Here is a 25,324-nt window from a genome sequence, read left to right as displayed (position 1 = left end):
GCACCCTGAGGTGAGCGGGGATTCCGGGGCGCAGAGATGGCGTTGGCCTCGGCGTGACCACCAGGCCCGGCAGCGACCGTGGCCGCTGGCTGGCCCTCCACGAGGTTGCAGGGCCGAAAATGAAATGCTAAGTATAGACCAAGGCCAAGTCAAAGTCAGGAGGAGGCAAATGACCCCACGCAAACCTTTTGATGTCAGTTCTTTTTTGATCTGAGAAGAATCTGAAACCTCTCGCCTCCTCCTCAGAGAGGATCGTTAATGGCCTGTGAACCGGAGTTTAAATCCGGAAACGTTTCCTCGCAGAGAGAGAGCCCACGTGCGGCGTCAGAAGGCCCTGGTTCTGGTCTTGGAAGCTCAACGGAGAAACCACCAGCCCCCGGCCGCAGGGGTGGGCTTCCTTGTTCCTGTACGACGGAGAGACCTGCTGACAGGCTCTCCCCCAGCAGAATTCTGCTCTTCACCAGCATCCTCACCCTGTGGTTCACAGGCCCACAACTTGGGGAACACGGAGCATAAAGTCAAAGGAGCCACCATCGGGGGTCATGAGACCCAGCGTGGAATCCCTGCTCTGCGGGGTCCTGGCTGGGCCCCGGGGACACTCCCTGACCCGCGCATCCTCAAGGTTAAACAGAGGTCATAACAGTACCCCACACGAAGTGGAGACAGCTAGGTGAGCAGCTGTCACACGGTCGTTGGCCCGTGGGAAGCGAGGCTACAAGGCGTTCTCAGGACCCTCGGAAAACACCGAGGGAGGTTTCAGCATCCCTCCCTCCCGCTGGAGCAGAGGGAGTTAGAGCCACTGAGAAGTGGGCTGGCCGAGAAACAGATTTCCACTCCACTGACAAGGCCTCGGCACGAGAGGGGACATTCTCCCCCAAGGAACACACGTCGCTTCCCGGTTTTCCCGCGTGACCCGAATCAGCAGACGACTAGACACGGGCCCCGCCACAGGGCACCTGGGGGAACACGGATTTCTGTGGCTTCGCTGGGCTGGGGGCCGTGGCTGGAGGAAGGAGAGGAGAGCTGTGTGCAGGTCAGCAGCCCCTGGTGCGTGGAGACATGCCCGAGGGCGAGACACACCAGGGGACTTGGTGCCAAAAGAGGGATGTAAAACGGCTCTAATGCTGTTCTATTGGCCACACGTTAAAAGGACGGAAATTTGATAAGTTGGGGTAAATAGGGTCTATTTTAAAATGAATTTGACCTGTTTCTTGTTACTTGTTTAATGTTGACTACTAAAAAACTTTGAAATGGCATATGCAGCGTGCGTTATAGACAAGGCTGATATTGAAAGAGGGGAACACACACACACACACATACACACGCACACACACACATATACACGCACACACATACACACACGTGAGGGAAAAGGAGTCCCAAGAATGTAACAAACTGAAAAACCGCGGTCCGTGAGGGAGGACATGGGTCTGGCGACTCCAGCTCCAACTAAAGAAAGGAAGCCATAGCGCTAGCTGGTGTGGCTCAGTGGGTAGCCTGAAGGGTCCCAGGTTCGATTCCAGTCAAGGGCACATGCCTGGGTTGCGGGCTTGATCCCCAGTAGGGGGCGTGCAGGAGGCAGCCGATCAATGATTCTCTCATTATTGGTGTTTCTATCTCTCTCTCCCTCTCCCTTCCTCTCTGAAATCAATCTTATTTTTAAAAAAGGAAGTCATAGCGATTGACTTTTCTGTCAGCTGAAAGAGACTGCATCCCCTGTTCCCTTTATAGATTCTGCTTCCTTGCATTGGACAGAGAGGAGAATAGCTGTCCCACACTCCCTCTCCCCTCAGACACTAGTTTTTACCCATAAAACCTGTCCTCTCTGGGAAGTGGTTAGAAAGGCATACGTTAAGGGGAGTGCGCCCTCTGCAGGCTGCTTGGTGATGTTTTAAAAGAAACAGAAGCCGAGGAGGCGATGAGGGAGAGTTCCGCACACTCACTCAGAAGCGAGGGGCAGGCTGATGGTGTGGAAACCATTTCTAGGTCAGGCAAACCCTTTCTTCTCCTTTAAAAATATGTATTTTATTGATTTCAGAGAGGAGGGAGAGGGAGAGAGAAATAGAAACATCAACGCTGAGAGAGAATCATGGACCGGCTGCCTCCTGCACGCCCCACACTGGGGATGGAGCCTGCAACCCGGGCCTGTGCCCTGACCGGGAATTGAACCCTGAGAAAAATAAAAGGACGAAAGGACCGTGGGGGTCCTGAGGAAGACGTCACTAAGAAACTGTTAAAAAAAAACATAATAATATGAAGTGACATGAAAAAATAGCAAATAAAGTTTCAAAACAGAGAGAACTGGAATGCATAAACGTCACATGTATTTACACGCTGTCTATGAGGCCCCTCGACCCACAAGAAATGCAAACACTTCACTGTTCATAACGCATTCTCGAATCGCCCCCTTAAAGTCAGATTGCCCCCCTGGGACGTGTGCCCCCGTCAGGACCCGCTGGTCTCAAGTTCTCATTGTTGCGGGCGGCCTCCCTGGGTCCTCTCGTCATCATCACCAATTAAATGGGGCCCGCCCCAGGCCGGCACTGCTCCCCATTCTTGACCTTTGCCATCCGCCGTGACATGGCACCCAGCCTGTGGCAAACGAACCTGAAGGAGGAACCCCCAAACGCCGTGGTCGCTACGAAATGACATCAACAGTCCCCAGTCTGCCCGCGCGTCCTCAGGGTGGCCGAGCTGCTCCCCGGCGTGGTGAGCGCTGCTTAATGCGCAAAAGCTCACGGAGACGCTCCCGCCCTCGCCGGTTGGGCTCCGTGGACAGAGGGTCAGCCTCTGACTGAAGGACCCGGGTTCCCAGAGCTGAGGAGCAGCAGCAGGTCCCGCCGGGAACATCGCAGGTGCGTCTCGGGGAGCATTCACGGGTGCAGCCAGGCTCTCTCCTGGCCATCCCTGGTGACCTGGGCCGGCTCCTGCTGTGAGCAGCCATTCGGCGCAGTCCTCACTCTGTGATCTACATCATGGTTTTTCCCCCCGGGGACACCACACGCTATTTTAGAGTCTGTTTTCCAAGGTCTGGAGTGACTTGGCTGGGAATTGGCGTTGTATGAAGGGAACTCAGGGTCCCGGTCTCAATCAGCACCCGGAGGAATGGACAGGCGGCCTTCCCCACGTCGCCCGCCCGCGGTGCCAACAGCAGTGTCAGCTCAGAGACGTCCAGGTTCATTTCTCTCCGCTGCTTTCCTGCGTGTTCTCGGGTGTTTTCCATGGAAACAGGACTGCAGTAGGCAGTCTTCTAGGAAGGGGCACAGAAGGGCTGGGATGGTGAGATCGGTCACCACGCCCCACAAACCCACTGGACGCGCGGAGATCTGAGCCGCCCCGTCACCCCGATGGGAGCAATTTCACTGCCTCGGGGTCCTGCACGGAGTGAGAGCTGTGATCCTGCCTGGACGCCCCCCACGCTGCTTCGAACAACGCAGGAACAGCCGTGAGCACTCAGCAATGGTAGACACAGCAGCACCTCACTCCTACATCATGTCGGCGGAACGCGATGTTATAAACGAATGTTTCAGAGAAGTTAAGCTCCCTCCACCAAGAACCAAGAGGTGGAAGCAGAAACGTAGGACGGAAGATGGCGGCGAAGGTAAACGCCTGTACCCGCCACCTCCCACAAGCACATCAAAATTACAACTAAAATACAGAAGAGCCATCATCAGAACCGCTGGAAAGCTGGCTGAATGGAAGCCCCACAACTAGAGAAGCAAAGAAAAACGCACACTGAGACGGGTGGGAGGGGAAAGGGCTGCTCCGGCTTATTTACTTGGGAGGGAGATTGTCTCTGTGGAGGCCGCCCGGAGGAGCAAGGGGTCCCAGCCCCACACCGGACCCCCAGTTCGGGTCCCAGCGCTGGGAAAGAAGCCCCCATGGGCAGTGAGAACTCCGACTGTAAAAACCAGCGGGGATTGGGGCTCAGTGACACAAAGGCTGCTGGAGACCCAGCTGCTCCTCTGAACAGGCCGGCACCGCGAACTGAACTTACGAGATCCTGCTTCCTTACAAGATCCTGTTCACAGACACATACGAGGCGGAACTGGATTGTCTGGCATCAGGGCAGGAACTCCGGGACGGCTTCCTTCCAGACAGAGGTGCTCGCAGCGGTCATTGTTCCTGTGCTGGGACCTCCCCGGCAGGGCTGACTGGCAGCCATTTCTGTTTGCTCCGCCCTGATGATTCCCTAAGACCCCTCATCCAATTTACAACCCCACCCAAGCTGTGGGCAGCAGCTTTTGCATCTGAATGGCCTGTCCTTACTCAGGCTAAATTCTCTCAAACAAGCTGCAGCTGGGTCAGGGAGCCCAAACCTAACAAAAGGCCCAAGACCCAGTACCAGCACCAGCACCTACCTGCCTTGCTTCACAGCTGGGCCTCGTCTGGGCACTTCCAAACCCGATACAAAGAGAAGGAATCCACAGATCTCTCTGAAGTTCCTGCTGGGTGGCCTCAGGCAGTGGCTGACCTTGCACCTCCCTGGAGACCCAAGAGCCAGTGTACCCAGGGGTCAATGTGAGACCATACCAGAATACAACTCTTCACATCCACAAGGGACACACTCAAGGGGCAGACTCAGTGAGCACCAAAGCCCCACTGAAGCAAGTCCTGCCCCATAGGGGTGTCTCTGTAGTCGCAGCTGATTCTCACAGCCAATTGGCTTGAAGGTCAATTCCTCCCAGTGACTCGAACAGCAATCAACTCTCAACTACAACAAGGCTGTGCTCACAGCCCACAAAGAGGTGCACCTAGAGCTCCCAGCTGAGCCACTGGGCCCTACAGGACACCTACTACACAGGCCACTCTACCAACTCCAGGAGACACAGCAGCTCTACCCAATACATAGAAACACACACAGGGAAGCAGCCAAAATGCAGAGACAAAGAAACATGTCACAAATGAAATGGAAGAAAGCAAACTACTGGATATAGAGTTTAAAACCACAGTTATACGGTTACTCAAGAATCTTCTAGAAACCTCCAAAAATATGGAAAAGGACCAGTCAGAAATTAAGCATACTCTGACTGAAATAAAGAATAATATACAGGGATTCAACAGTGAAGTAGAGGATTCTGAGAATCAAATCAATGATTTGAAATACAAGGGAGCAAAAAAACACCCAACCAGAAGAGCAAACAGAAAAAATAATCCAAAAATATGAAGATAGTGTAAGGAGCCTCTGGGACAACTTCAAGGGTACCAACATCCGAATTATGGGGGTGCCAGAAGAAGAGAGAGAGCAAGATATTGAAAACCTATTTGAAGAAATAATGACAGAAAACTTCCCCTACCTGGTGAAAGAAATAGACTTATAAGTACAGGAACCACAGAGAACCCCAAACAAAAGGAACCCAAAGAGGACCACACCAAGACACATCATAATCAAAATGCCAAGAGCAAAAGACAAAGAGAGAATCTTAAAAGCAGCCAGAGAAAAGCAGTTAGTTACGTACAAGGGAGCACCCATATGATTATCAGCTGATTTCTCAACAGAAACTATGCAGGCCAGACGAGAGTGGCAAGAAATAGTCAAAGTGATGAATAGCAAGGACCTACAACCAAGATTACTCTACCCAGCAAAGCTATCATTTAGAATTGAAGGTCAGATAAAGAGTTTCACAGACAAGAAAAAGCTAAAGGAGTTCACCACCAAACCAGTATTATATGAAATATTGAAGGATATACTTTAAGAAGAGGAAGAAGAAAAAGATAAAGAATATGAACAACAACATGGCAACAAATACATACCTATCAACAATTGAATCTAAAAATCAAAATAAATGAATAAGAAATCTAATAAACAGAATAAACTGGTAAATAAAAATAGAATCAGAGGCATGGAAATAGAACAGACTGACAATTCTCAGAGGGAAGGGGGTGGAGGGTGGGAAGAGATTAAACAAAGATCTTATATGCATACTAGAGGCCTGGTGCCCGAGATTCGTGCACTGGGGGGGTTATCCTCAGCCTGGCCTACACCCTCTCGCAGTCTGGGAGCCCTAGGGGGATGTCCGACTTATGGCTTAGGCCTGTTTCCCTAAGCCAGTGGTCGGCAAACTGCGGCTCGCAAGCCACATGCGGCTCTTTGGCCCCTTGAGTGTGGCTCTTCCACAAAATAACACGGCCTGGGCGAGTCTATTTTGAAGAAGTGTCATTAGAAGAAGTTTAAGTTTAAAAAATTTGGCTCTCAAAAGAAATTTCAATTGTTGTGCTGTTGGTATGTGGCTCTGTTGACTAAGGAGTTTGCCGACCACTGCCCTAAGCCATCAGTTGGGACATCCTTAGCGCTGCTGTGGAGGTGGGAGAGGCTCCCGCCGCCTCTGCACTCGCCAGCCGTGAGCCTGGCTTCTGGATGAGCGGCGCTCCCCCTGTAGGAGCACACTGACCACCATGGGGCAACTCCTGCATTGAGCGTCTGCCCCCTGGTGGTCAGTGAGTGTCATAGCAACCGGTCATTCCGCCATTCGGTTGATTTGCATATTAGCCTTTTATTATATAGGATGTGTATTACCTGTGGACATAGACAATAGAGTGGTGAAGGCCTGGGTCGGGGTGGGAACCAGGTGGAGGGGGACAGTGGGAGGGAGAAGAGGGACATATGTAATAGTCTCAACAATAAAGATGTCTCTCAAATTATTTAAAAAGTAAATAAAATTTACAAAAAGAACCAAGCAATGTTTTTAAAAATTAAGTCACTTTTGATAGAATTTAAATGTATTTGGCATGTCCACTGACCACGTAAAAGGGGCAAGAATCGTTATTTGTTTTACTCACGGCCGGCGGTCACCTCACCTGCAATGCACCATCCAGGCAGTGGCCTCGCTGAATAGCCCCAGTGATGCTTCCCTAGTTCCTCAAGTCTCTGTATGTGTGTCCCTGGCTGTTATCTGTCACCTGTTGCTACTATCAGTAGGTCTGCGTGTCACCTTTGCACCCACACCTGTTCTTGTTTGGGCCGCGTGAGAAATCAGACAGAAAGCTTATGGGAACGAGTGGCATCACCTTACAAGCCTCAGTCCCAAAGGTCCTAAGGAGGGCCTAACAGCCCCCCACACTCCACGAGGAGACAGCGCTGGGGCGTGGAGACAGGCATTTTCCTTGCTAACTTCTTTTTCCTTCTCTCCTTGGTAATTTTTTGGCAAAATGTGAGAGTCATTGGATAAGTGACTGTGTATTATTACATTTTTCTAAACATATTCCTTTGTCGCTCTTATTTCTAAATGACTCTCCTTTTTCATCTTGGAAAGTTAATTTCTAATTGTTGTTAGATGGTGTTTTCCTAAATTGTCGAAAATCCCCGTGTGATGATGCAGGCGGACGAAACGATCTCCTGGAAAGGATTTCGTAGCCACGACCCTCCTGGGTCAGGGATCCTGCCTGGCGGGATCTCACCTCCCGGTGCGATTAGGCGGAGTCAGAAGAGTGTCTATTAAGGACAGAAAACAGCTGCATCAAATAGCACAGAGACAATGCAACTGCTCCAGCCAACCACACATCAGTAGATCCTTTCTTAATCTTATTCCCGAGACTGACTCACCCTAATGAGAATCCCGGTGGAAATCATTTTAATAAGAAACAACCAACACCCGGCCACTAGGGCTCAGTGGTTGAGCATCGCCCTATGAACCAGGAGGTCACTGTTCAATTCCCAGTCAGGGCACATGCCCGGGTTTCGGGCTCCATCCCCAGTAAGGGGGCGTGCAGGAGGCAGCCAATCGATGTTTCTATCTCTCCCTTCCTCTCTCTCAAATCAATTTTTAAAAATATTAAAAAAGATCATCGAAACACTAAGAACAGGGTACGTGAGGGTGGCAGTGGCTGCTAAGCAGTGAACATGGAGTGTCCTTACTCATCCAACCTCCGCAGTAAGTGCTGGCTCATGGGCTGAGAACCTAAAAGAAATCTGGAACCATCTTGTATGCATCAATTCGCAATTTAATTTAAGGAGAAAAGTTATACAGTGACCTTTTATTCCTGTTGTTTTTAATGGAATCAATGTATGGTGATGTAAGGCAGCCTTAAGCTTGCTTTATGCTCTGGTATTGTACTACTTACACCAGGGGTCCTCAAACTTTTTAAACAGGGGGCCAGTTCACTGTCCCTCAGACCGTTAGAGGGCCGGACTATAGTTTAAAAAAAAACAAAAAACTATGAACAAATTCCTATGCACACTGCACATATCTTATTTTGAAGTAAAAAAACGAAATGGCAAAAACACCCGGCGGGCCGGATAAATGTCCTCGGCGGGCCGCATGTGGCCTGTGGGCCGTAGTTTGAGGACACCTGACTTACACTGTGCATTTCTAGCAAAAATTGCCAATTTCTCTTACTAAATTAGTTTTCAAAAAATCACTGTGGCCGTGGCCAGTATGGCTCAATGGTTGGAGCATCATTCCGTGCTCAAAAAGGTTATGGCAGTGGTCAGCAAACTGCGGCTCGCGAGCCACATGCAGCTCTTTGGCCCCTCGAGTGTGGCTCTTCCACAAAATACCACGTGCGGGCACGCACGTACAGTGCGATTGAAACTTCGTGGCCCGTGTGCAGAAGTTGGTTTTCGGCTCTCAAAAGAAATTTCAATCGTTGTACTGTTGATATTTGGCTCTGTTGACTAATGAGTTTGCCAACCACTGCTTTAGGGAATGAGATGGGGTGTAAATATATTTTTTAAAGTGCTAGTTTATAAATTTACAGATGTCTTGCAGATGATTAACCTTTTGCACTCGGATGTCGAGGGTGACTCGACACGGTTAGCATCGGTAGCAGCTCGTATGTCGAGCCACACTCAACACGTAGTTTCACCGCGGCGGGAAGGGGGATTTTTGTCTATTTTTCCAGTATCTTTTCTTGTTTTCATTAGCATGAAAGGACAAGTAAAATGTAAATGCCGTCTCAACTGATGCCACCACCTAAGCTTCACCAATGGCATCTTCAAAGGCTATTTGTTTCTAAGACACATCAGTCACGTGAAAAAGGTTAGACCAGTACACTAACTTCCAGGGGTAGATTATTATCCACTAACTTAGAGCAGCGTTTAGATGGAAAGCTCCATATAATCACACCTCACCCTAACAAAAAACACAAAGATTGTGTTGTTTGTTCTAACAGAAAAATCAAAGGAGGAAGAAGAGAGACGACTTATATTTGCGAAACATATAAATGTAAACCAGGTCTTCATGTGGGTGAATGTTTCAAAAAATATCACACCATGAAAAATTATAGAGATTAAAATTACTCTTTGAATGTATCAATAATTTGAAATATAAAAAATCCAAATAAATAAGTTTGTATGAAAAGAAACTCCAGTTTTTTATTCTACTGCCGCGCTTTGTAAAATCTGGGGTATTTAAAAAATTAAATCCCGAGTAGAATAAAGGAATCGAGAAAAAAGCAAGCGAGTGCAAAGGGTTAATGGGTTTAGAAGCCTCAATTCACATTGATTTTTAAAATTAATTTTAAAAAGAAAATCCTCACCTAAGGATATGTTTATTGACTTGAGAGAGAGAGAAAGAAAGACATTGATGTGAGAGAGAAATATCAGATCAGTTGCCCCCAACTGGGGATCAAACCCATAACCCAGTGGTCAGCAAACTCATTAGTCAACAGAGCCAAATATCAACAGTACAACGATTGAAATTTCTTTTGAGAGCCGAAAACCAACTTCTGCACACGGGCCACGAAGTTTCAATCGCACTGTACGTGCGTGCCCGCACGTGGTATTTTGTGGAAGAGCCACACTCGAGGGGCCAAAGAGCTGCATGTGGCTCGCGAGCCGCAGTTTGCCGACCACTGCCCTAAAGGATATGATGTGGCTTATGAAAAACATCACCTGTATAGTTGTGATAGCTGGGCCTCACATTTGGCTCAATGTTTCTAGTAGTTTAAGAGAGAAACAAAAGCCCGACTGGTGTGGCTCAGCGGTTGAATGTCGACCCATGAACCAGGAGGTCACGGTTGGATTCCGTGTTTGGGCACAGGCCTGGGTTGTGGGCTTGATCCCCAATGCGGGGTGTGCAGGAGGCAGCCGATCAATGATTCTCTCTCATCGTTGATGTTTCTTTCTCTTCCTCTCTCTAAAATCAGTAAAAATATATTTTTAAAAAAGAGAGAAACAGAAAAGATGTAAGATCATAGAGGCCATAAAATAAAAAGTGGTTACCGGGACACGTTTTCCCCACGGGTCGTATGAAAAAGATTCCACGCAACGAAATGTTTGACAGCAACAACAGGCCTAGAACGGAGACAAGTGTCCACTGCACGTGGCTGTCCCTGTCCCTGTCCCTGTCCAGGGCGATGGTGATACCAAAATGCTTGTCAAACGCGATTCTCCAAAGACCGTGAACCCAGCTGCCTGGCTTGACCCAGGGCAGTTTCTCACCTGAGAGTGCTGCGTGGCATTCGGCGAATTCCCCTCAAACGCCGTTTTCTGTTAGGCTTTGCATTGGGATTGGATAAGATGGTTAGAAGTTATACTGTCAAAGCGGAATTCTGGCCGGGGCTGTTTTTACCTCCCTCACAACCATTCACACGGGAATCCTCAATCGGCATCTCAGGTAGGAAACAGAAACCATCTGGGTTTATAAGCAGAAAGAGTTTTGTTTGTTTAAAAATATTTTTTTATTGATTTCAGAGCAGAAGGGAGAGGGAGAGAGAGGGAGAAACATCCATGAGAATCATGGATCGGCTGCCTCCTGCAGCCCCGCACTGGGGGTCGCCACCGGGGCGTGAGTCCTGACCTCCTGGTTCATGGGTCCACGCTCAGCCACTGAGCCACGCCGGCGGGCAGAGCAGAAAGTTGGTTTTTTAAAAAATATATAATTTATTGATTTTTTTACAGAGAGGAAGGGAGAGGGAGAGAGAGTTTTCATACCAGGAATCAGAGGCTCAGACACCCACAGGGGGTGGGGAAGCCAGCTCTGCGGCCGCCGTCCAGGGGCAAATCCCAGGGGCACAGAACTGACCTGGAGCCACAGCTTCTGTGCGGGGCACCGGGCCCGGCTGGCCAGCCCGAGACCAAGAACGCACCACCTCTGGGCCCCCGGGCCGGAGCCACAGCCGCCCCCGCAGCAGCGATGCGGGAAATGCACGCCGGGGACCAGGCCGGCACCTTCCACCCTCGCGCGGGCATCTCGGGGTCAGGCTCGCGCACAGGCAGAACCACACCGGGAGGAAAGGGACCTGCCTCCACCCTGTCGGCGGCTCTGGAGGGTGACGTGCAAACTGCCCTGAGATGCAGCCACGGCCTCCGCTCGGAAACAGGAAACCCGACGGCCCACGCCCCGCGCCCGCGGAGCCGGAACCGTCGGGAGCGAGCGCCTTGCCTGGGCGGCCTGCACCTGCGCGGACCCGAAGATCCGCCGATCGACCTGCTCGGGGATCGTCAGCACGGTCTGGGCGCGGGAACTGCTCCATCTCGCGAGGCTGCCGCCAGCGGCGGGGCGGGGCATCCCGGGAGAAGGCGGGGCCTGAGCCCGCGCGGCGTTCCCAAGAGGCTGTGCGGCCCTCGCTTCTCCGGGTCGGCGCGTGAACGGCTTCCGCGGCGCAGCCATGGCGCTCCACGTCCCCAAAGCCCCCGGCTTCGCGCAGATGCTCAAGGAGGGAGCCAAGGTGAGCGCGCCGGCTGGGGAGGGGGCGGGCGTGGCGGCCGCGGAGGGGAGGGCGGCTGCTCCCGGTCCCGCGGTTGGAGGAAGAGAAGGTTCTAGAAAGGGCGGTGCCCGGGGTGGGGGCGCGTCCGGCCTTGGCGCCTCCGTCCCCCCGCGACCCTGGTTCGCGTCCCGCCGCGCGCCTGTCCCCACCCTCCGGGACGGCGGCGGGGCGGGCGGCGGGGCCGGGGCCGGCGGGTCCTCGGGCCACGTGGTCCGGGCCCCACGGGGCCGGGGGTGCCGAGCTCGGCCCGCAGCCCCTCCGATGGGGGGCGGGCCGCAAGGTGGCCCTGGAGCTGTGCGCCCGCGGGGACCTGGCCCCTGGCCCGACCCACGCGGCTTTACGGCCGGACCGGGAGTGTCGCCCGGAGCATCACTTTTTAAATGTCCGTGCTCCGCCGGCGACCTGGGCGCTGGCCGCTCCCGTGGTGGCTTCGCTCTCTGCCCCCCGGGTTTCCTGTGGTCAGTTAAGGAAACAGGCAGCGAGGTGCCATTTCAGGGAACAGTTTCGGGGAGCGAGCTTCTTGCAGGCAGGACGCACCGTCGGGACAGCGTGACGGCCCCTGATTTAAGCGCGGGGGAAGCGGGCTAGCTGACAATGGCCGGAGGCAGGGATGACAGGGTCAGACCAGGAGGGGGGGATCTCAGTGATGGCAGAGCCGACCAAGAGCTGGGCGGTGGAGAGGGACCTGCGGTGCTGAGTGGGAGCGGCCGCCCGGGTACAGGGGCAGGTGTCCAGGCCCTGGAAATGGGGTGTAGCCACGGAGGACCGGGGAGGAAGGAGATGGCGCTCAGAGGGCCTTGTCCCTGAGGAGGAGGGGGGCCTGGTTCGCGGTCAGAGGGGAGAACAGGTGGAGGAGCGAGGGGGCAGGAGAGGAGGCTGAAGACGCGTCAGGTCGAGGTTGGCATTGCCTGGGTCACGGTTCCTCCTGCGGACGTTACGGCAGCCTCACCGCGGACCCTGGGACAGTGCTGTCAGCCTTCCCTCTCCCGCCGAGCTCCGCATGGTGGTTCCCTGGGGCTGCTGGGCTGGGGGAAGCAGCTCTAACGGAGGTGAAGCTGAAGCCACAGTCACCCCCAAGTCTAGAGCATCCAGAATAAAGCAGGGTTTCTTCCGTTCTGTGCCCGGCTGGGGAACCTGTCGGTGGGGGCAGGGGGGTTGAGGGGCATTGGGAATCTGCCCTCCAGGCCCTGAGCACTGGGGGCAGGGGCACTAGTGGGACTTCCCAGGGACCCTGAGCTGCTGGCCTCGTAAGCTCAGGCCCCGACACAGAAACGGCTCCCTCCACTTCCCACTGGTGCTTCCACCTGAAGGAGCGCGTGGGCCTTCCCTGCAGAGAGAGGTTGAGAACAGGCCAGGCCCCTAAAGGCCGTGTTCCCATTACACGGGTGGGACTCTGCGTCATCATGAACACCAGGCAGCGTGCTCTCAGCCTGCGTCTCCTGGTGGTCAGGACGGTCCCGAGGGCGGTGCTGTCACTCGACCCGTTGTTCTCGGGGAAGGACCGTTCCTGCCTCCCGTTCTAATCAGAAGGTCTGTTCACAGCATTTCTCCGGTTTGGAAGAGGCCGTGTACAGGAACATACAGGCCTGCAAGGAGCTCGCCCAGACCACTCGCACGGCGTACGGGCCCAATGGTAATCTCCAAGTTCTGCTTTAGGAGGCAGACGGGACTCCACGGCTCCTCCACTCGCTGGAGAGCGGCCTACAGGGCGGCTTTGACGTTCCCTCCGTTCAGCGACACCAGTCAGGTTCCCAGTGTTCAGTCAGCAGCTCAGGTCACCTTTAGGAAAGTAGGAACCAAACGTTCCTTTCTGTTCTCTGGAGAGGGTGGAGGAACCATGGAGCTCTGACTACTGGACAGGAGCTCATGTTCATTGTTACAAGTGTCCCCCATCTCGCACCTGACATTGTGATTTAAGGGGGAAGATCCCCTGCCTCCTGCCATCCACGGAATCTGATTAGTGCAGGTGTATGGGATAAGCAGAAAACTAAACATATTAAGTAAATTCTTTTGTGCATATTGGTATAGTTTATATTTATTGATCAAAAAGGAGATGAGATTGGCATTGTCCCAAGTGAACTGGGGAGACGCGAGGGGGAGGCATGACCTGGGTGTGCGTTGGGGGTCGTGGGGAGTTGGAGTGGGTGGGTTCTTCCCGTTGTTTAAGAAATGCAGAGGAATAGGTTTTTAACTAGAGTTTCCTGGGTATTTGGAGAAGGATTTGAATGGTAATGGACTTGTTTTTCTAACTTCCCTTTGAGGAATGAACAAAATGGTTATCAACCACCTGGAGAAGCTGTTTGTGACAAATGACGCAGCGACTATTCTAAGAGAGCTAGAAGTAAGTTATTTCTTTTGAAAAGCCAAGAACTGTTTTGGTAACGCAAAGGTTAAGTAGATCTTAACCTGGAAGAAACCTTATCTCAGCCCTGGCCGGTCCGGCTCGGTCCAGTTGGTTGGACATCGTCCCATGCTCCAGAAGGTCTCGGATTTGGTCCCCTGTCGGATGCTTTCAGAAGGCAACCGATCAGACCTGGCTGCCATGCTCAGTAGGTAGAGCATCGTCCTGCAGACTGAAGGGTCCTGGGTTCAGTTCTGGTCAGGGGCACATACCTTGGTTGCAGGCTCGGTCCCTGTCCCTGGTCAGGGCACATGCGGGCGGCAACCAATCAGTGTTTCTCTCTCTCCAAATCAGTGGAGGCCAGCTGGTGTGCTCAGTGGTTGAGCATCAGCCTGTGAATCCAGCGGTCAGCATTCAATTCCTGGTCAGGGCACATGTGGTTTTTCGGGCTTGATCCCCACTAGGGGGTGTGCAGGAAGCAGCCAATCAATCAATGGTTCTCTCTCATCGTGGATGTTTCTATCCCTTCCTCCCTCTGAAATCAGTGAAAACATTTGTTTTTCAATTTTAAATAAATGGGAAAATGTCCCCAGGTGAGGATTGGCAACAACAAAAAGGATGTTTGCTAATCACACAGATGGATCTGTTGTCTGGTTCTGAAGTGTGTGGCACTGAAGCTATCAAGGCAGGGACAGCTGAGCTCAGCAGTGGCTTGAAGAAAAGACCACTTGTTTGGCTTTGTGACAGTGAAACAGCGCCGTTCTGACGGCACAGAGTCTGTAGCAGAGATACGCCCGCAGGTTCTTGGGACGGTCAGCACTTGAGCACACGTAGGACCGTCCCTTGTCACCGCTTGTCCCAGAGGCTGTGTGACCCTCCACCAGTGTTCCTGAACTTGGCTCTTAAAGCCGAATAACTTAGTCGTTTTAAATGAAATCCTACAGTTGAGTTAACATTTCTCTCACTTATTAAATAACAATACATTCTTAATGTACTGAACAAAAGTTTAATTGCACGAGATGCTGGAGGGACTTGTCATTGTGAGTGTCGTGGCTGTGCTGTTCTCGGAGTCGTGTGGTTGTGGGGGTACAGTCCTCATGATTCGATCATAGTACTGATTGCTTCGTTTTCTCGCCATCAGTTGGTACCCCTTTTCATTTCTAAAAAAGCATCTGAATCCTAAGGGGGGGAACACTTAAAATCTTGGTATACTTTTTTGGAAGAAACATTTTCTATTCCCCTTTTTCAAGCACAATTGATTCCCTTACATTAAGAATAAACACATGCCCTAGCCGGTTTGGCTCAGTGGATAGAGCATCGGCCTGCGGACTGAGGGGTCCCAGGTTCAATTCCAGCCAAGGGCACATGCCAGGGTTGTGGGCTCGATCCCCAATAGGGGGCGTGCAGGAGGCAGCCGATCAAGATTCTCTCTCGTCATTGATGTTTCTATCTCTCAATCCCTCTCCCTTCTCTGAAATCAATAAAGAAATATATTAAAAAAAAAAAAGAATAAACACAGAAAGTGAGACTCATGTCCCACTTAAACCATACCTATTTTAGCTCTCGTAAAGATTTTTTAAAAGGCTTAGAGTCAGTGGTGGGAGTTGCTTTGTTTTTAATTTAGTGACCATACAGTGATGCTCTGACCTGGTGTGTGGAGACGGACGTGCTGGCGGCTGCAGGTGAAGAGCGTACGCACTTTGAGGTCGTTCCTCTCAAAGTGACCACATGGGACCAGGGACCAGGGTGCCTGGTTGTCCCCTGTGACCACACCGTCCGTCTGTGCAGTGGAGTTACTGGCCCCTGGGAGATCGGAATGAATGGCTGTATTGCTTTAAATATCAGGTGCCTTAACTTGCTGTTAAACTCAACCCCCTCCACCAGGTGCAGCATCCTGCTGCTAAAATGATCGTGATGGCCTCGCACATGCAAGAGCAAGAGGTTGGAGACGGCACAAACTTCGTGCTGGTGTTTGCCGGCGCTCTGCTGGAGCTGGCTGAGGAGCTCCTGAGGATCGGCCTTTCGGTCTCCGAGGCAAGCGTTCGTTTTAGTGTCCTAGTTAGTGTGTGTGTGCTCACGTGTGTGCTCATGCATGCACACCCCCACTGCTTCAAAGAACCATCCTCAGTCCCAGCGAGCGTGAGCCTTCCCTCTGCCAGTGCTGTGGACCTCTGCAGGCCCCCCCTCGTCCTCCCCAGAGCCTGTCTGTGAGGCTAATGAAGCACCCGTTCCATTTCGGGAGAAGGGAGTGAGGCCTCAGGCACGTCTTGCTCGAGACCTTGTAGCTAATACGTGGCGGTTAGGATTCAGATGTGGCCTCGCCCACAGCTGTCCTCCTAACTCGGGCGTCCTCAAACTAAGGCCCGCGGGCCACATGCGGGTGTTTTTGCCGTTTTGTTTTTTTACTTCAAAATAAGGTATGTGCAGTGTGTGCATAGGAATTTGTTCCTAGTTTTTTTTTAAACTATAGTCCGGCCCTCCAACGGTCTGAGGGACAGTGAACTGGCCCCCTGTTTAAAAAGTTTGAGGACCCCTGTCCTAACTCGTAGGTTCTGCCATGAATGTCGTTCTGGACGTGTGCTTTGTTATTTTATATTGCAAATGTACATGTTCATTGGGTCGCCATAATAATAATTTTTTGCATTTCACATGTAAGGTCATAGAAGGTTATGAAATAGCCTGCAGGAAAGCCCACGAGATCCTTCCTAGTTTGGTTTGTTGTTCTGCAAAAAATCTCCGAGATGTTGATGAAGTGGCGTCTCTGCTCCACACGTCCATCATGAGTAAGCAGTATGGTAACGAAGCCTTTCTGGCCAAGCTCATTGCCCAGGCCTGTGGTGAGTACAGATCCAGATCACCTGTCTGACGGGACGGAGGGGCTTCCCCTGCTGTCCCACGTGCAGCTCCTGATGCGTCCTCTCTCTCAATAGTGTCTATCTTTCCCGAGTCGGGCCATTTCAACGTTGATAACATCAGAGTTTGTAAGATTCTGGTAAGTTTAGAAAATGCGTTTGACATTACCTAGATATCTGTTTTGGGGTGGGGGGAGGGTATTGTGTTAATCTACACCTAAGCCTTGCCTTTGGTTTTGGCACTTAGCAATTTATCTTAATCCTCACCCGAGGATATTTTCCCATTGATTTTTAGAGAGAGTGGAAGGGAGAGGGAAAGACAGAGAAACATTGATGTGCCCGCTCTGTGTGTGTGAATGTGCACATGCTGTTTTCTGACTCCCTCCATGCACTCTCCCCTCCCTATTAAGTGGTGAGCTTGGGAGATTTGAAACGATGCTTGTTCTCTATTCTGCCCCAGTACTGGGGGTGGGGGTGGATGGTGGGTAGGTGGGTGGGTGACGGATGGATGGATGGTGGATGATGGGTGGGTGGGTGGGTGGGTGGGTGGATGATGGATGATGGATGATGGATGGATGGATGAGAACAGTTTTCTGTGTTTGGCTCCTCTCACTGTACTGAAGGCCCTCTCACCTCCCCCATATCAGTGGCTCCTTCCTGCTCTCTGTCACTAGTCGAAGAGGGTACTTTTGGTAACCGCAGACTCAGCACAGCCCAGGTGCTGCAGGTGAGCTCATTGATGGCTTTGGTGTCACTCCTCAGGGCTCAGGCGTCTGTTCCTCTTCCGTCCTGCATGGCATGGTTTTCAAGAAGGAAGCGGAAGGGGACGTGAGCTCTGTCAAAGACGCGAAGATAGCCGTGTACTCGTGTCCTTTCGACGGCATGATAACCGAGACCAAGGTACCAGCACCGGGAGAGCTGGGGCTGCCCTCAGGCGCCTCAGGATTCTGTGTTCTGGACGGTTTGCTCTTAACCAGTGACGACTGTGTGATTATCGAAACAACAGATCATGTCTGGTGTTTAAAGCCGGGTTTATATTTGAAAATCTAATTCCAACACTGAGTATTAAGCTGAGTCTTCACACAGTGGTGTGGTTTCTGTTGTGATAGACATGGCCCCTGACCTCAGTAGGTCACACACTCGGCAGCAGGGTGCCCACCAGGGAGTCCCAGTGCTGTGTGCTGTTCGTTCGTGCTTTAAGGTGACAGTGGGCTTCTGTGGCTCCTAAAAAACATGCTGATGTCATTCAAAGTGGACAGGTTTGTTTTTCTTCACCACGTGTGTGTCAGGTTTGAAGGTTCTGGTCACTGCTGACTTCATCCGAGATGTTGATAGGCTCAGAAGTGTGGCAGGTTTGGGTGGGCGTGGCCATCGGTCCACTCTTTATAAACGTCTGTTTGGTGCCCTGAAGCCTGGCGTCGCTGTGCACGGGCAGGTGACGGTTGGTGTAACAGAAGAACCACATTGTTGCCTCGGTAACTAGTTTGTCCGAGTCCGATGCCAGGACCCTGCTTGACAGCACACCTGGCGTGAAGGGTTTCCAGCCTTCCCGCCAAGGAGCCCGTCAGAGCAGGCGTCCATTTGGAACGGGAGTCGGGAACAGGCTGGTGTCTGTTGTTGTAAAGGTTCCGTATTCTGCTTCATAATACGTTCACGTGTATTTTCATGTGCTTCCCAATCTTGATTTCTTCAGTAGACTGCTCTCATGACTTTGGACATCCAAGCAGTGAAATGGTTTTAAGAGAGTTCCTGCTTGTGTTGCTAGGGAACAGTGCTGATCAAGACTGCTGAGGAGCTGATGAACTTCAGTAAGGGGGAAGAAAACCTGATGGACGCCCAGGTCAGAGCCATCGCTGACACCGGGGCCAATGTCATCGTCACGGGCGGCAAGGTGGCAGACATGGCTCTCCATTACGCAAACAAGTACAACGTCATGCTGGTGAGGTGAGGCCCTTCCTCTGTCCACCTCTGTTAACGGGCTTTGGATGGTGAGACACTAAACCCGTTCAACACACCCTGACAGCTGTCCAAAAAGGGAAGCGTAAGGTGTTAGATCCAAGAGCAAAAGAACTAACTTAATCTTGGGGCGTCGTTTGAAGAGAGGGAGGGGAGGCGTTCCGGCAGAGGCCTGGTACAGTCACCAGAGGGGTCAGGGCATGAGGCACTGGACAGGCCCTCTCCCTTCCCCCCTTCTCGCACGTGATCTAATGAGCAGGTAAACCCCTGCTCTCTTCCCTGTAAATGTGGCTGCCGCAGGAAAGCAGGCGTTTTCTACGTACCCTCGTGCTTTACAGCTGACCCCTCAACGTTGACGGGGACTTGAAGCTCCCCGTTCTAGAATAATGCGTGACCCCCCCCCCCCCCCAACCTGGGCCCACCATGCAGTCCAAACCTTTTCTGAGCTTGAACCTTCGGGTCAGAAATGTGTGGCATGGGGACCAGTGTACAGTTTCCTGCTTAATCTCTGCATTTTTTTCTAGCTGCTGGAATCAAGGCTCCTATTAAGGTCTTTGTTTTGGGTTTTGTTTTTAAGGCTGAACTCCAAGTGGGACCTCCGGCGGCTGTGTAAGACCGTGGGTGCTACGGCTCTGCCTAGGCTGGTATGCATTTTGGACACATTGACAAACGGCCGAGCCTATTGGTTACTGTTGTTACAACGGTCACTTTCTTACAGACTCCTCCTGTGGCTGAAGAAATGGGGCATTGTGACAGTGTTTCCCTCTCAGAAGTGGGGGACACCCAGGTGGTGGTCTTCAAGCATGGTAGGTGGAGAGGGCGCAGGTGTCTGCAGCATGGGTGTTCGTGCCCTGGACTCGTCCCCACACGTCTGCCCTTGGTCCACAGAAAAGGAGGACGGGGCCATCTCCACCATCGTGCTCCGAGGCTCCACAGACAACCTGATGGACGACGTGGAGAGGGCGGTCGACGACGCTGTGAACACTTTCAAAGTTCTCACCAGGGTCAGTAACGCAGTGTCGGGAGGTGGCGCTCACTGCAGGGCTCAGGCGCAGTGCACAGACTCCCGAGCGTTGGGAGGCCTTCCCGTGGGCGGCTGGTGGGAAGCAGCCTGTTCTACCTGAGATCCGGGAGCTGTTCCTGAAGGGATGGGCGTGGCGGGTTCCATCACAGGCACAGCTCTCAGTGCTCGGTCTGCAAAGGTGCACCTGCTCCCATTCGTGCTTTCTCCCTCGTCACATGCCCGACTCCCAGAGCTCTGCATCTGGGTAACAGCTGTGCTTAGAGTGAGAAGCAGGTCCTGACCAGCGAGTCGTGGTGGAGCACAGAAAACAAAACTCCTGCTCACTGACTGTTTTCCTACGTGTCACAGGATAAACGTCTCGTGCCTGGAGGTGGAGCAACAGAAATCGAGTTAGCCAAGCAGATCACGTCCTACGGAGAGGTACCGCTCGGGGGCAGGGGCTTTCCTCCTGCGACGTGAACAAATCCATTGACGAGCTTGTTTCTGCTGCAGACGTGTCCTGGGCTGGAACAGTACGCCATCAAGAAGTTCGCGGAGGCGTTTGAAGCTATTCCCCGGGCTCTGTCAGAGAACTCGGGGGTTAAAGCCAACGAAGTCATCTCCAAACTCTATGCAGTACATCAGGAAGGAAATAAAAATGTTGGATTAGATATTGAGGTATTTGGAAAAAACACTGAACTTTATTTTGTGAATGCAAAACCTAAAAGTACAAATACTTGTGTAAAAAGAAAAGGAATGAGAATTTAGTGTTCCTGTTTTATTAATAACCTTTTGTAGGGTGTGTAGGGTAGCACTTTTATCCTTTAAACATTTCCACATACAAGAATCTAAAGTGAGAACTGCTTCGTCGACAGGCTGAGGTTCCTGCTGTGAAGGACATGCTGGAGGCTGGCGTCCTGGACACGTACCTGGGGAAGTACTGGGCCATCAAACTGGCGACCAACGCGGCCGTCACTGTGCTCAGAGTGGACCAGGTGAGGGGAAGGAGGGTTTGATCTTTAGAAAAACATATTCATGGGGCTCAATAGTGTGTCTTCATGGAACTAGGCCAAGCACAGTTCTCATTTGCTCAAAGGAGTGGCTTCATCTTCGCCTGACAGGTGTAGGAAGGCCAGGACCGGCATCTTTATTCTTTATTTTTTCCCCTCAAATGTGTTTTTGTTGATTTTAGAGAGAGAAAGGGAGAGAGCAATAGAAACATCAATGATGAGAGAAAATCAATCGGTTGCCTCCTGCACGCCCCCTACTGGGGATTGCGCCCTCAATCCGAGCATGTGCCCTGCCTGGGAATCGAACTGTGACCTCCTGATTCATAGATCAATACTCAACCATTGAGCCTTGCCGGCCGGTGTCTTTATTCTTAAACTGGAATGGGTCAGACCGATTGGATTTATAGTCTTAGTTTTCAGGCCCTTTGTAAATAGCATGGAGAGGAAGTTCAGGGCGACGTTGGTGAGGAATGAGGCAGGGCAGAGGGCAGACACTGCAGGTCACCAGCTTGTAGGGAATTCATGAGGCGGTAGGAACTGGGTGCTTAACTTTTCTGCTGTGACATTACGTGTAGAGGGAGGACTAGCAGATTTTAAAGGTATTAAAAATCATAGTATTTCTCCGCTTTTAAAAAAAATTATGGTAACGACTACTGGGTTCAGAGACAAACCCGAATTCATAATTTTTCAAGGTGTTTGCTAGTAAACTTAATGAAATTCATTTTTTCTACAAAATCCTAGAAGTGATTCTCAGCAATGAAATATCTATAAGTACTTAATAGAACCTTGTAATTTGTGGGAGCACAGCATAAGTCCATTAAGTGACAGTTATGCCAAGTTAGTCATGGGAGAGAAGCAAGTGAGGTGGAAACTAGCAACCTGAACACAGGGACCAGTTGGTGATGTTTACAGAGATACAAATTGCAGCTCGGGGCATGAAAGCCCCTTTCCCCTCACAAGAGGACCAGACACGCAGCTGGGTTTTTGTGTAGTAGATTTATTAGTTTGGTGTTTTAAATTGATGTATTGGGTAGTTTTCATTGAAAATATGTAGTTTTAAAATAAATATAGCAGAAGCCTAAGGAAATGCTTATTCTCAAAGTTAGCATGTGGCTAAGAATTAAAACTATCCAAAGTAGAAGGGACAGGCGATGGGAGCGGATATTCTAACTGAGGAAGTTCCTCACCTCCAGACCCTTGGTGACTGTCAGTTATGCCAGCGAGACCGCAGCTGCAGCCGCTGAGGGCCTCGGGCACAAAGGTGCTTTTGGGTCTTGGGTTTAAATGGGAGCCTGGCCTTCGTTAGTTCATTGTTGTCTGCCTGGTCTGCACTTGGGAAAACAGGTACCCGTTCACCAGTTTGTGTTGCTGCCGTGAATTTGTACCTAATTTTGCGCAGCATATATTCTGGGACGGCACTTGGAAATCCAGTTTTAAGTGTTCGATAATGTAGGAGGGATGGGTTGATCTTTGTCAAATAACAGTCCACAAATCAGTATCACCTAAAACTTGTTAAAAATTCAAATTTTGGGGCCCACCCCAAGCTCACTGAATCAGAAACTCTGGAAGGAGGCCCAGCAATGTGTTTTAAAGAAGCCGTGCAGGTGGTTATGAGGCCCAGAGAGTTTGAGAACTGGTCTAGGTACTTTTAAAAAAATCAAGCTACACTTAGATTCTGAAATTATAATGAATGCCTTTAGTTCAGTCTGAACTTACCTTCAGTTTGTAAGGTGGTATTCCAAGAATTTGATTCATAGTTCTTACGGAAGCTTCTGAAAAGAGGTGTGGAACCCATCAGGGCTGAGGGGGTGGTATTATGCTTTAAACAGAAGCCAAACCCAGAAACATTCCTTAATATAAATTTGGGAAGTAATAACTGTTTCTAGTTTTGAGATTCAGAAATTATGAATTAGAGAGTTCTATTCTGAGGAAACCCAACTAATTTAACTTTAGACTCCCAAATTAATTTTAGCCCTAAACTATCACCTCTCTTCTCCCTTTTTTCCAAACAAATCCTCCTATGTAACAAAAGGGTAATATGCAAATCGACAGAACAGCGACCGGCCACTGTGATACACACTGACCACCAGGGGCAGACGCTCAATGCAGGAGCTGCCCCCTGGTGGTCAGTGCACTCCCACAGGGGGAGCGCAGTGGCCCACCTCTGTGGCAGCGCTAAGGATGTCCGACTGCAGCTTGCAGCTTAGGCCTGCTCCCTGTCAGTTGGACATCCCCTGAGGGCTCCCCGACTGCGAAAGGGCGCAGGCTGGGCAGAGTGCACGAATGTTGTGCCCGGGGCCTCTAGTCCTTCAATGATGCTAGATGGCAGTACCTGGGGAATGCTGGGCTGCACATGGTAGATGAGGCAGAGGCTTCTGGTGTGTGCTTTCCAGTCACCAGGGAACTGGGCAGGTGAACTTGTTTACCACACCCCTCCACCGCTGGAATGGTTCTCAGGTGCACGACTAGCAGTTTCAGTGTTGGAACTTAGTGTATGTGTTTACGTATCAACCACTTCAGATTCTCATGGCAAAACTGGCAGGTGGACCTAAAGTTCCTAAACCTCAAGGAAATTGTGATAAAGATAGTGGCAAGACAACACTCGTGTGTAAATAGCAAATCGGGTGCCATGTTGATTGTTTCACGCCGGTGGTGCGTGCCAGTCTCTCGCTGCTCCATGGTGTTGACCTGCAGGTCTTGGAGGGAATGAATGCCTTTCCTAACAGATGGGTGTTTTGTTGCGGTTAATGTTGAGGAAAGCAGGGAACTCCGTGCTGAGCGCTGACAAAGGTCTGCTGTGGGGGTGAATTTCATGTGCACTGTAAACCCATGGCTTATCGCTAGATGATTACGTAATCTTCAGCCAGGCCAATAGAAACGTGGTCTTTTTTCTTTCTCCTAAAGGTTAGAGAGTTTCTAAGTATATTCTTGTTGTTTTGTGTTGCAGATCATCATGGCCAAACCAGCCGGTGGGCCCAAGCCTCCCACTGGGAAGAAAGACTGGGATGACGACCAAAATGACTGAGGGGGTTAATTTTGCTGTAGGTAGTAGTTGTAGTGAATAGGAATTGCCTGGCACTTTTCTTGTTAAGAAGTGTTGTGTTTGTGTCCTTGGCTGGACAATGCAGTAAAGGTGTTGTTACTATCAAAGCCTCATTTCTGTTGAACACCGTCCCTGGATCTAAGACTTGGCTCGACCTGGTTCATGAAACTGGCTGTGGGAGTGATCAGGGCCTGTTTCCAGTGTGTGCCTGGCCTGCTGCCCGGTGGTGCATGCCTGGCCTGCTGCCCGGTGGTGAACATGGCCGTGCTCCTGTGCTCAGACATGGTCTGCGCTGCTCTCATGGGCTTGGCCTTGTGAAGAGGTGTGACGGACCAGGTGGCCCAAGACTGAAATACTCACTGGTCTTTACTGGAAGCCTGTTGCCTCCTGGACTAGATTTTTCAGTGTTTTCATCATAACTCTGGAAACTCTAAGACTCACAGTAACTTGTTTCATTAGCAACAAAGGGTTCAAATCCTTATATTCTAGCCACAAAGTGCAAAGATGTGTGCTACAGCTGAGCATGCCCCTCCTGACCCGCACAAATTAACGAAGTTTGCTTTCATTAGATCAGTAAAAGTTAACTGATGTTTATGGGACGTGTCACGTATGTGTTGGAAAACTTTCAAATTTTATATTGTTTTTTGGTGGCTGACAGGGTCCCAGCTAAGCTCTACACGTGTTAAAAGTGACACCTCTTCAGTAACTTCATAGTCCAGGGTTCCTGTCACCAAAGAAATTCCTAGAGAAACTCCCAGGACTGTTGACAGGCTTGGTAAAGGGAATGGACTGGGCAGACAGTTTGCAGGCTCCCTCGGGACGCTGGCGTTGAGGGGACCTGGTGCCTTGGGCCAGTTAATTGCAGTTAGCCTGCATGCAGCCGTGCCCACCGTGGCATCAGTGTTAAAGACATGCTTCTGCCTGTCACACACCACTGCCAATATCAAATACCTATGTTCAGAAAGTTAACACACAAGAGTGAAGTTCCCTTAGCCAGTCAGATGTTACCTGGTGGGGTCAGTCAACACCATTTACAACCTTTTTTGTAAGTAAGAAAACAAGTGTTGGGGTAAGTCAGTTTATTGATGTGCTGTAACCACCAGACACATTAACCAGAGGACTCGATTCCGAATCCGTCCAGAACCTGGAAGCAGGAAGGAACACCATGACGACAGATGACAGGACAAAACCGTGGTCAATCTGCAGGTGTTCCTTCGATATTTCAGCACGAGATTTCTCCTGGTGTGGACGTAATTTACCGTGAACATGATTTAGTTAGTCTTCACTTGTTTATTATTATTACAGCTGTTATAAAAACTTAAATTCTCTCATAAAACAGGAGGTACGCTTGTGAGTTCAGGACTTTAGCTGTAGGCACAGCTTGCACGTGGCTGTCGCTGATGTGAAACCACTGCCCTTTGGTTGATTCCATTTCAAAATCTGCCGAGGAGATGGAAAATTAAGTGTAAA

General features: G+C 50.9%; 2 protein-coding genes across 7 annotated transcripts in view; one reads left to right on the top strand and one right to left on the bottom strand.

Moving 5' to 3' along the window:
* The first annotated feature begins 11,463 nt into the window (after positions 1–11,463).
* On the top strand, positions 11,464–23,976 carry CCT8 (chaperonin containing TCP1 subunit 8). Its single transcript, XM_079766975.1, has 15 exons — positions 11,464–11,610; positions 13,192–13,282; positions 13,911–13,990; positions 15,875–16,024; positions 16,647–16,827; positions 16,921–16,982; positions 17,605–17,742; positions 18,608–18,786; positions 19,376–19,442; positions 19,517–19,604; positions 19,687–19,802; positions 20,171–20,242; positions 20,315–20,479; positions 20,677–20,796; positions 23,759–23,976. The coding sequence occupies exons 1-15, from the start codon at positions 11,551–11,553 to the stop codon at positions 23,834–23,836; spliced, it is 1,647 nt and encodes a 548-aa protein (XP_079623101.1). The 5' UTR covers positions 11,464–11,550; the 3' UTR covers positions 23,837–23,976.
* A 540-nt stretch (positions 23,977–24,516) lies between these two features.
* Positions 24,517–25,324, bottom strand: part of USP16 (ubiquitin specific peptidase 16) — a 28,646-nt gene continuing 27,838 nt past the window's right edge. For all 6 annotated transcript variants that reach the window (XM_079766970.1, XM_079766969.1, XM_079766972.1 and 3 more), the window contains one exon: positions 24,517–25,294. In XM_079766970.1, coding sequence (XP_079623096.1) covers positions 25,173–25,294 — 122 coding nt within the window. In that variant the 3' untranslated portion in view covers positions 24,517–25,172. The remainder of the gene's footprint in view (positions 25,295–25,324) is intronic.

The sequence above is a fragment of the Cnephaeus nilssonii genome (assembly GCF_951640355.1).
Source record: "Cnephaeus nilssonii genome assembly, chromosome: 3".
Taxonomy (NCBI): domain Eukaryota; kingdom Metazoa; phylum Chordata; class Mammalia; order Chiroptera; family Vespertilionidae; genus Cnephaeus; species Cnephaeus nilssonii.
The sequence above is the reverse complement of the archived record's forward strand: the minus strand, read 5'-3'. Positions and strand labels throughout refer to the sequence as shown.

Excerpts from the sequence above, each read along its gene's own strand:
- CCT8 (XM_079766975.1), top strand. The coding sequence starts at position 11,551 with ATGGCGCTCCACGTCCCCAAAGCCCCCGGCTTCGCGCAGATGCTCAAG. Across the intron at positions 16,983-17,604 it reads TCAGAGTTTGTAAGATTCTG|GGCTCAGGCGTCTGTTCCTC; the intron begins GTAAGTTTAGAA and ends GTCACTCCTCAG. Across the intron at positions 17,743-18,607 it reads GCATGATAACCGAGACCAAG|GGAACAGTGCTGATCAAGAC; the intron begins GTACCAGCACCG and ends TTGTGTTGCTAG.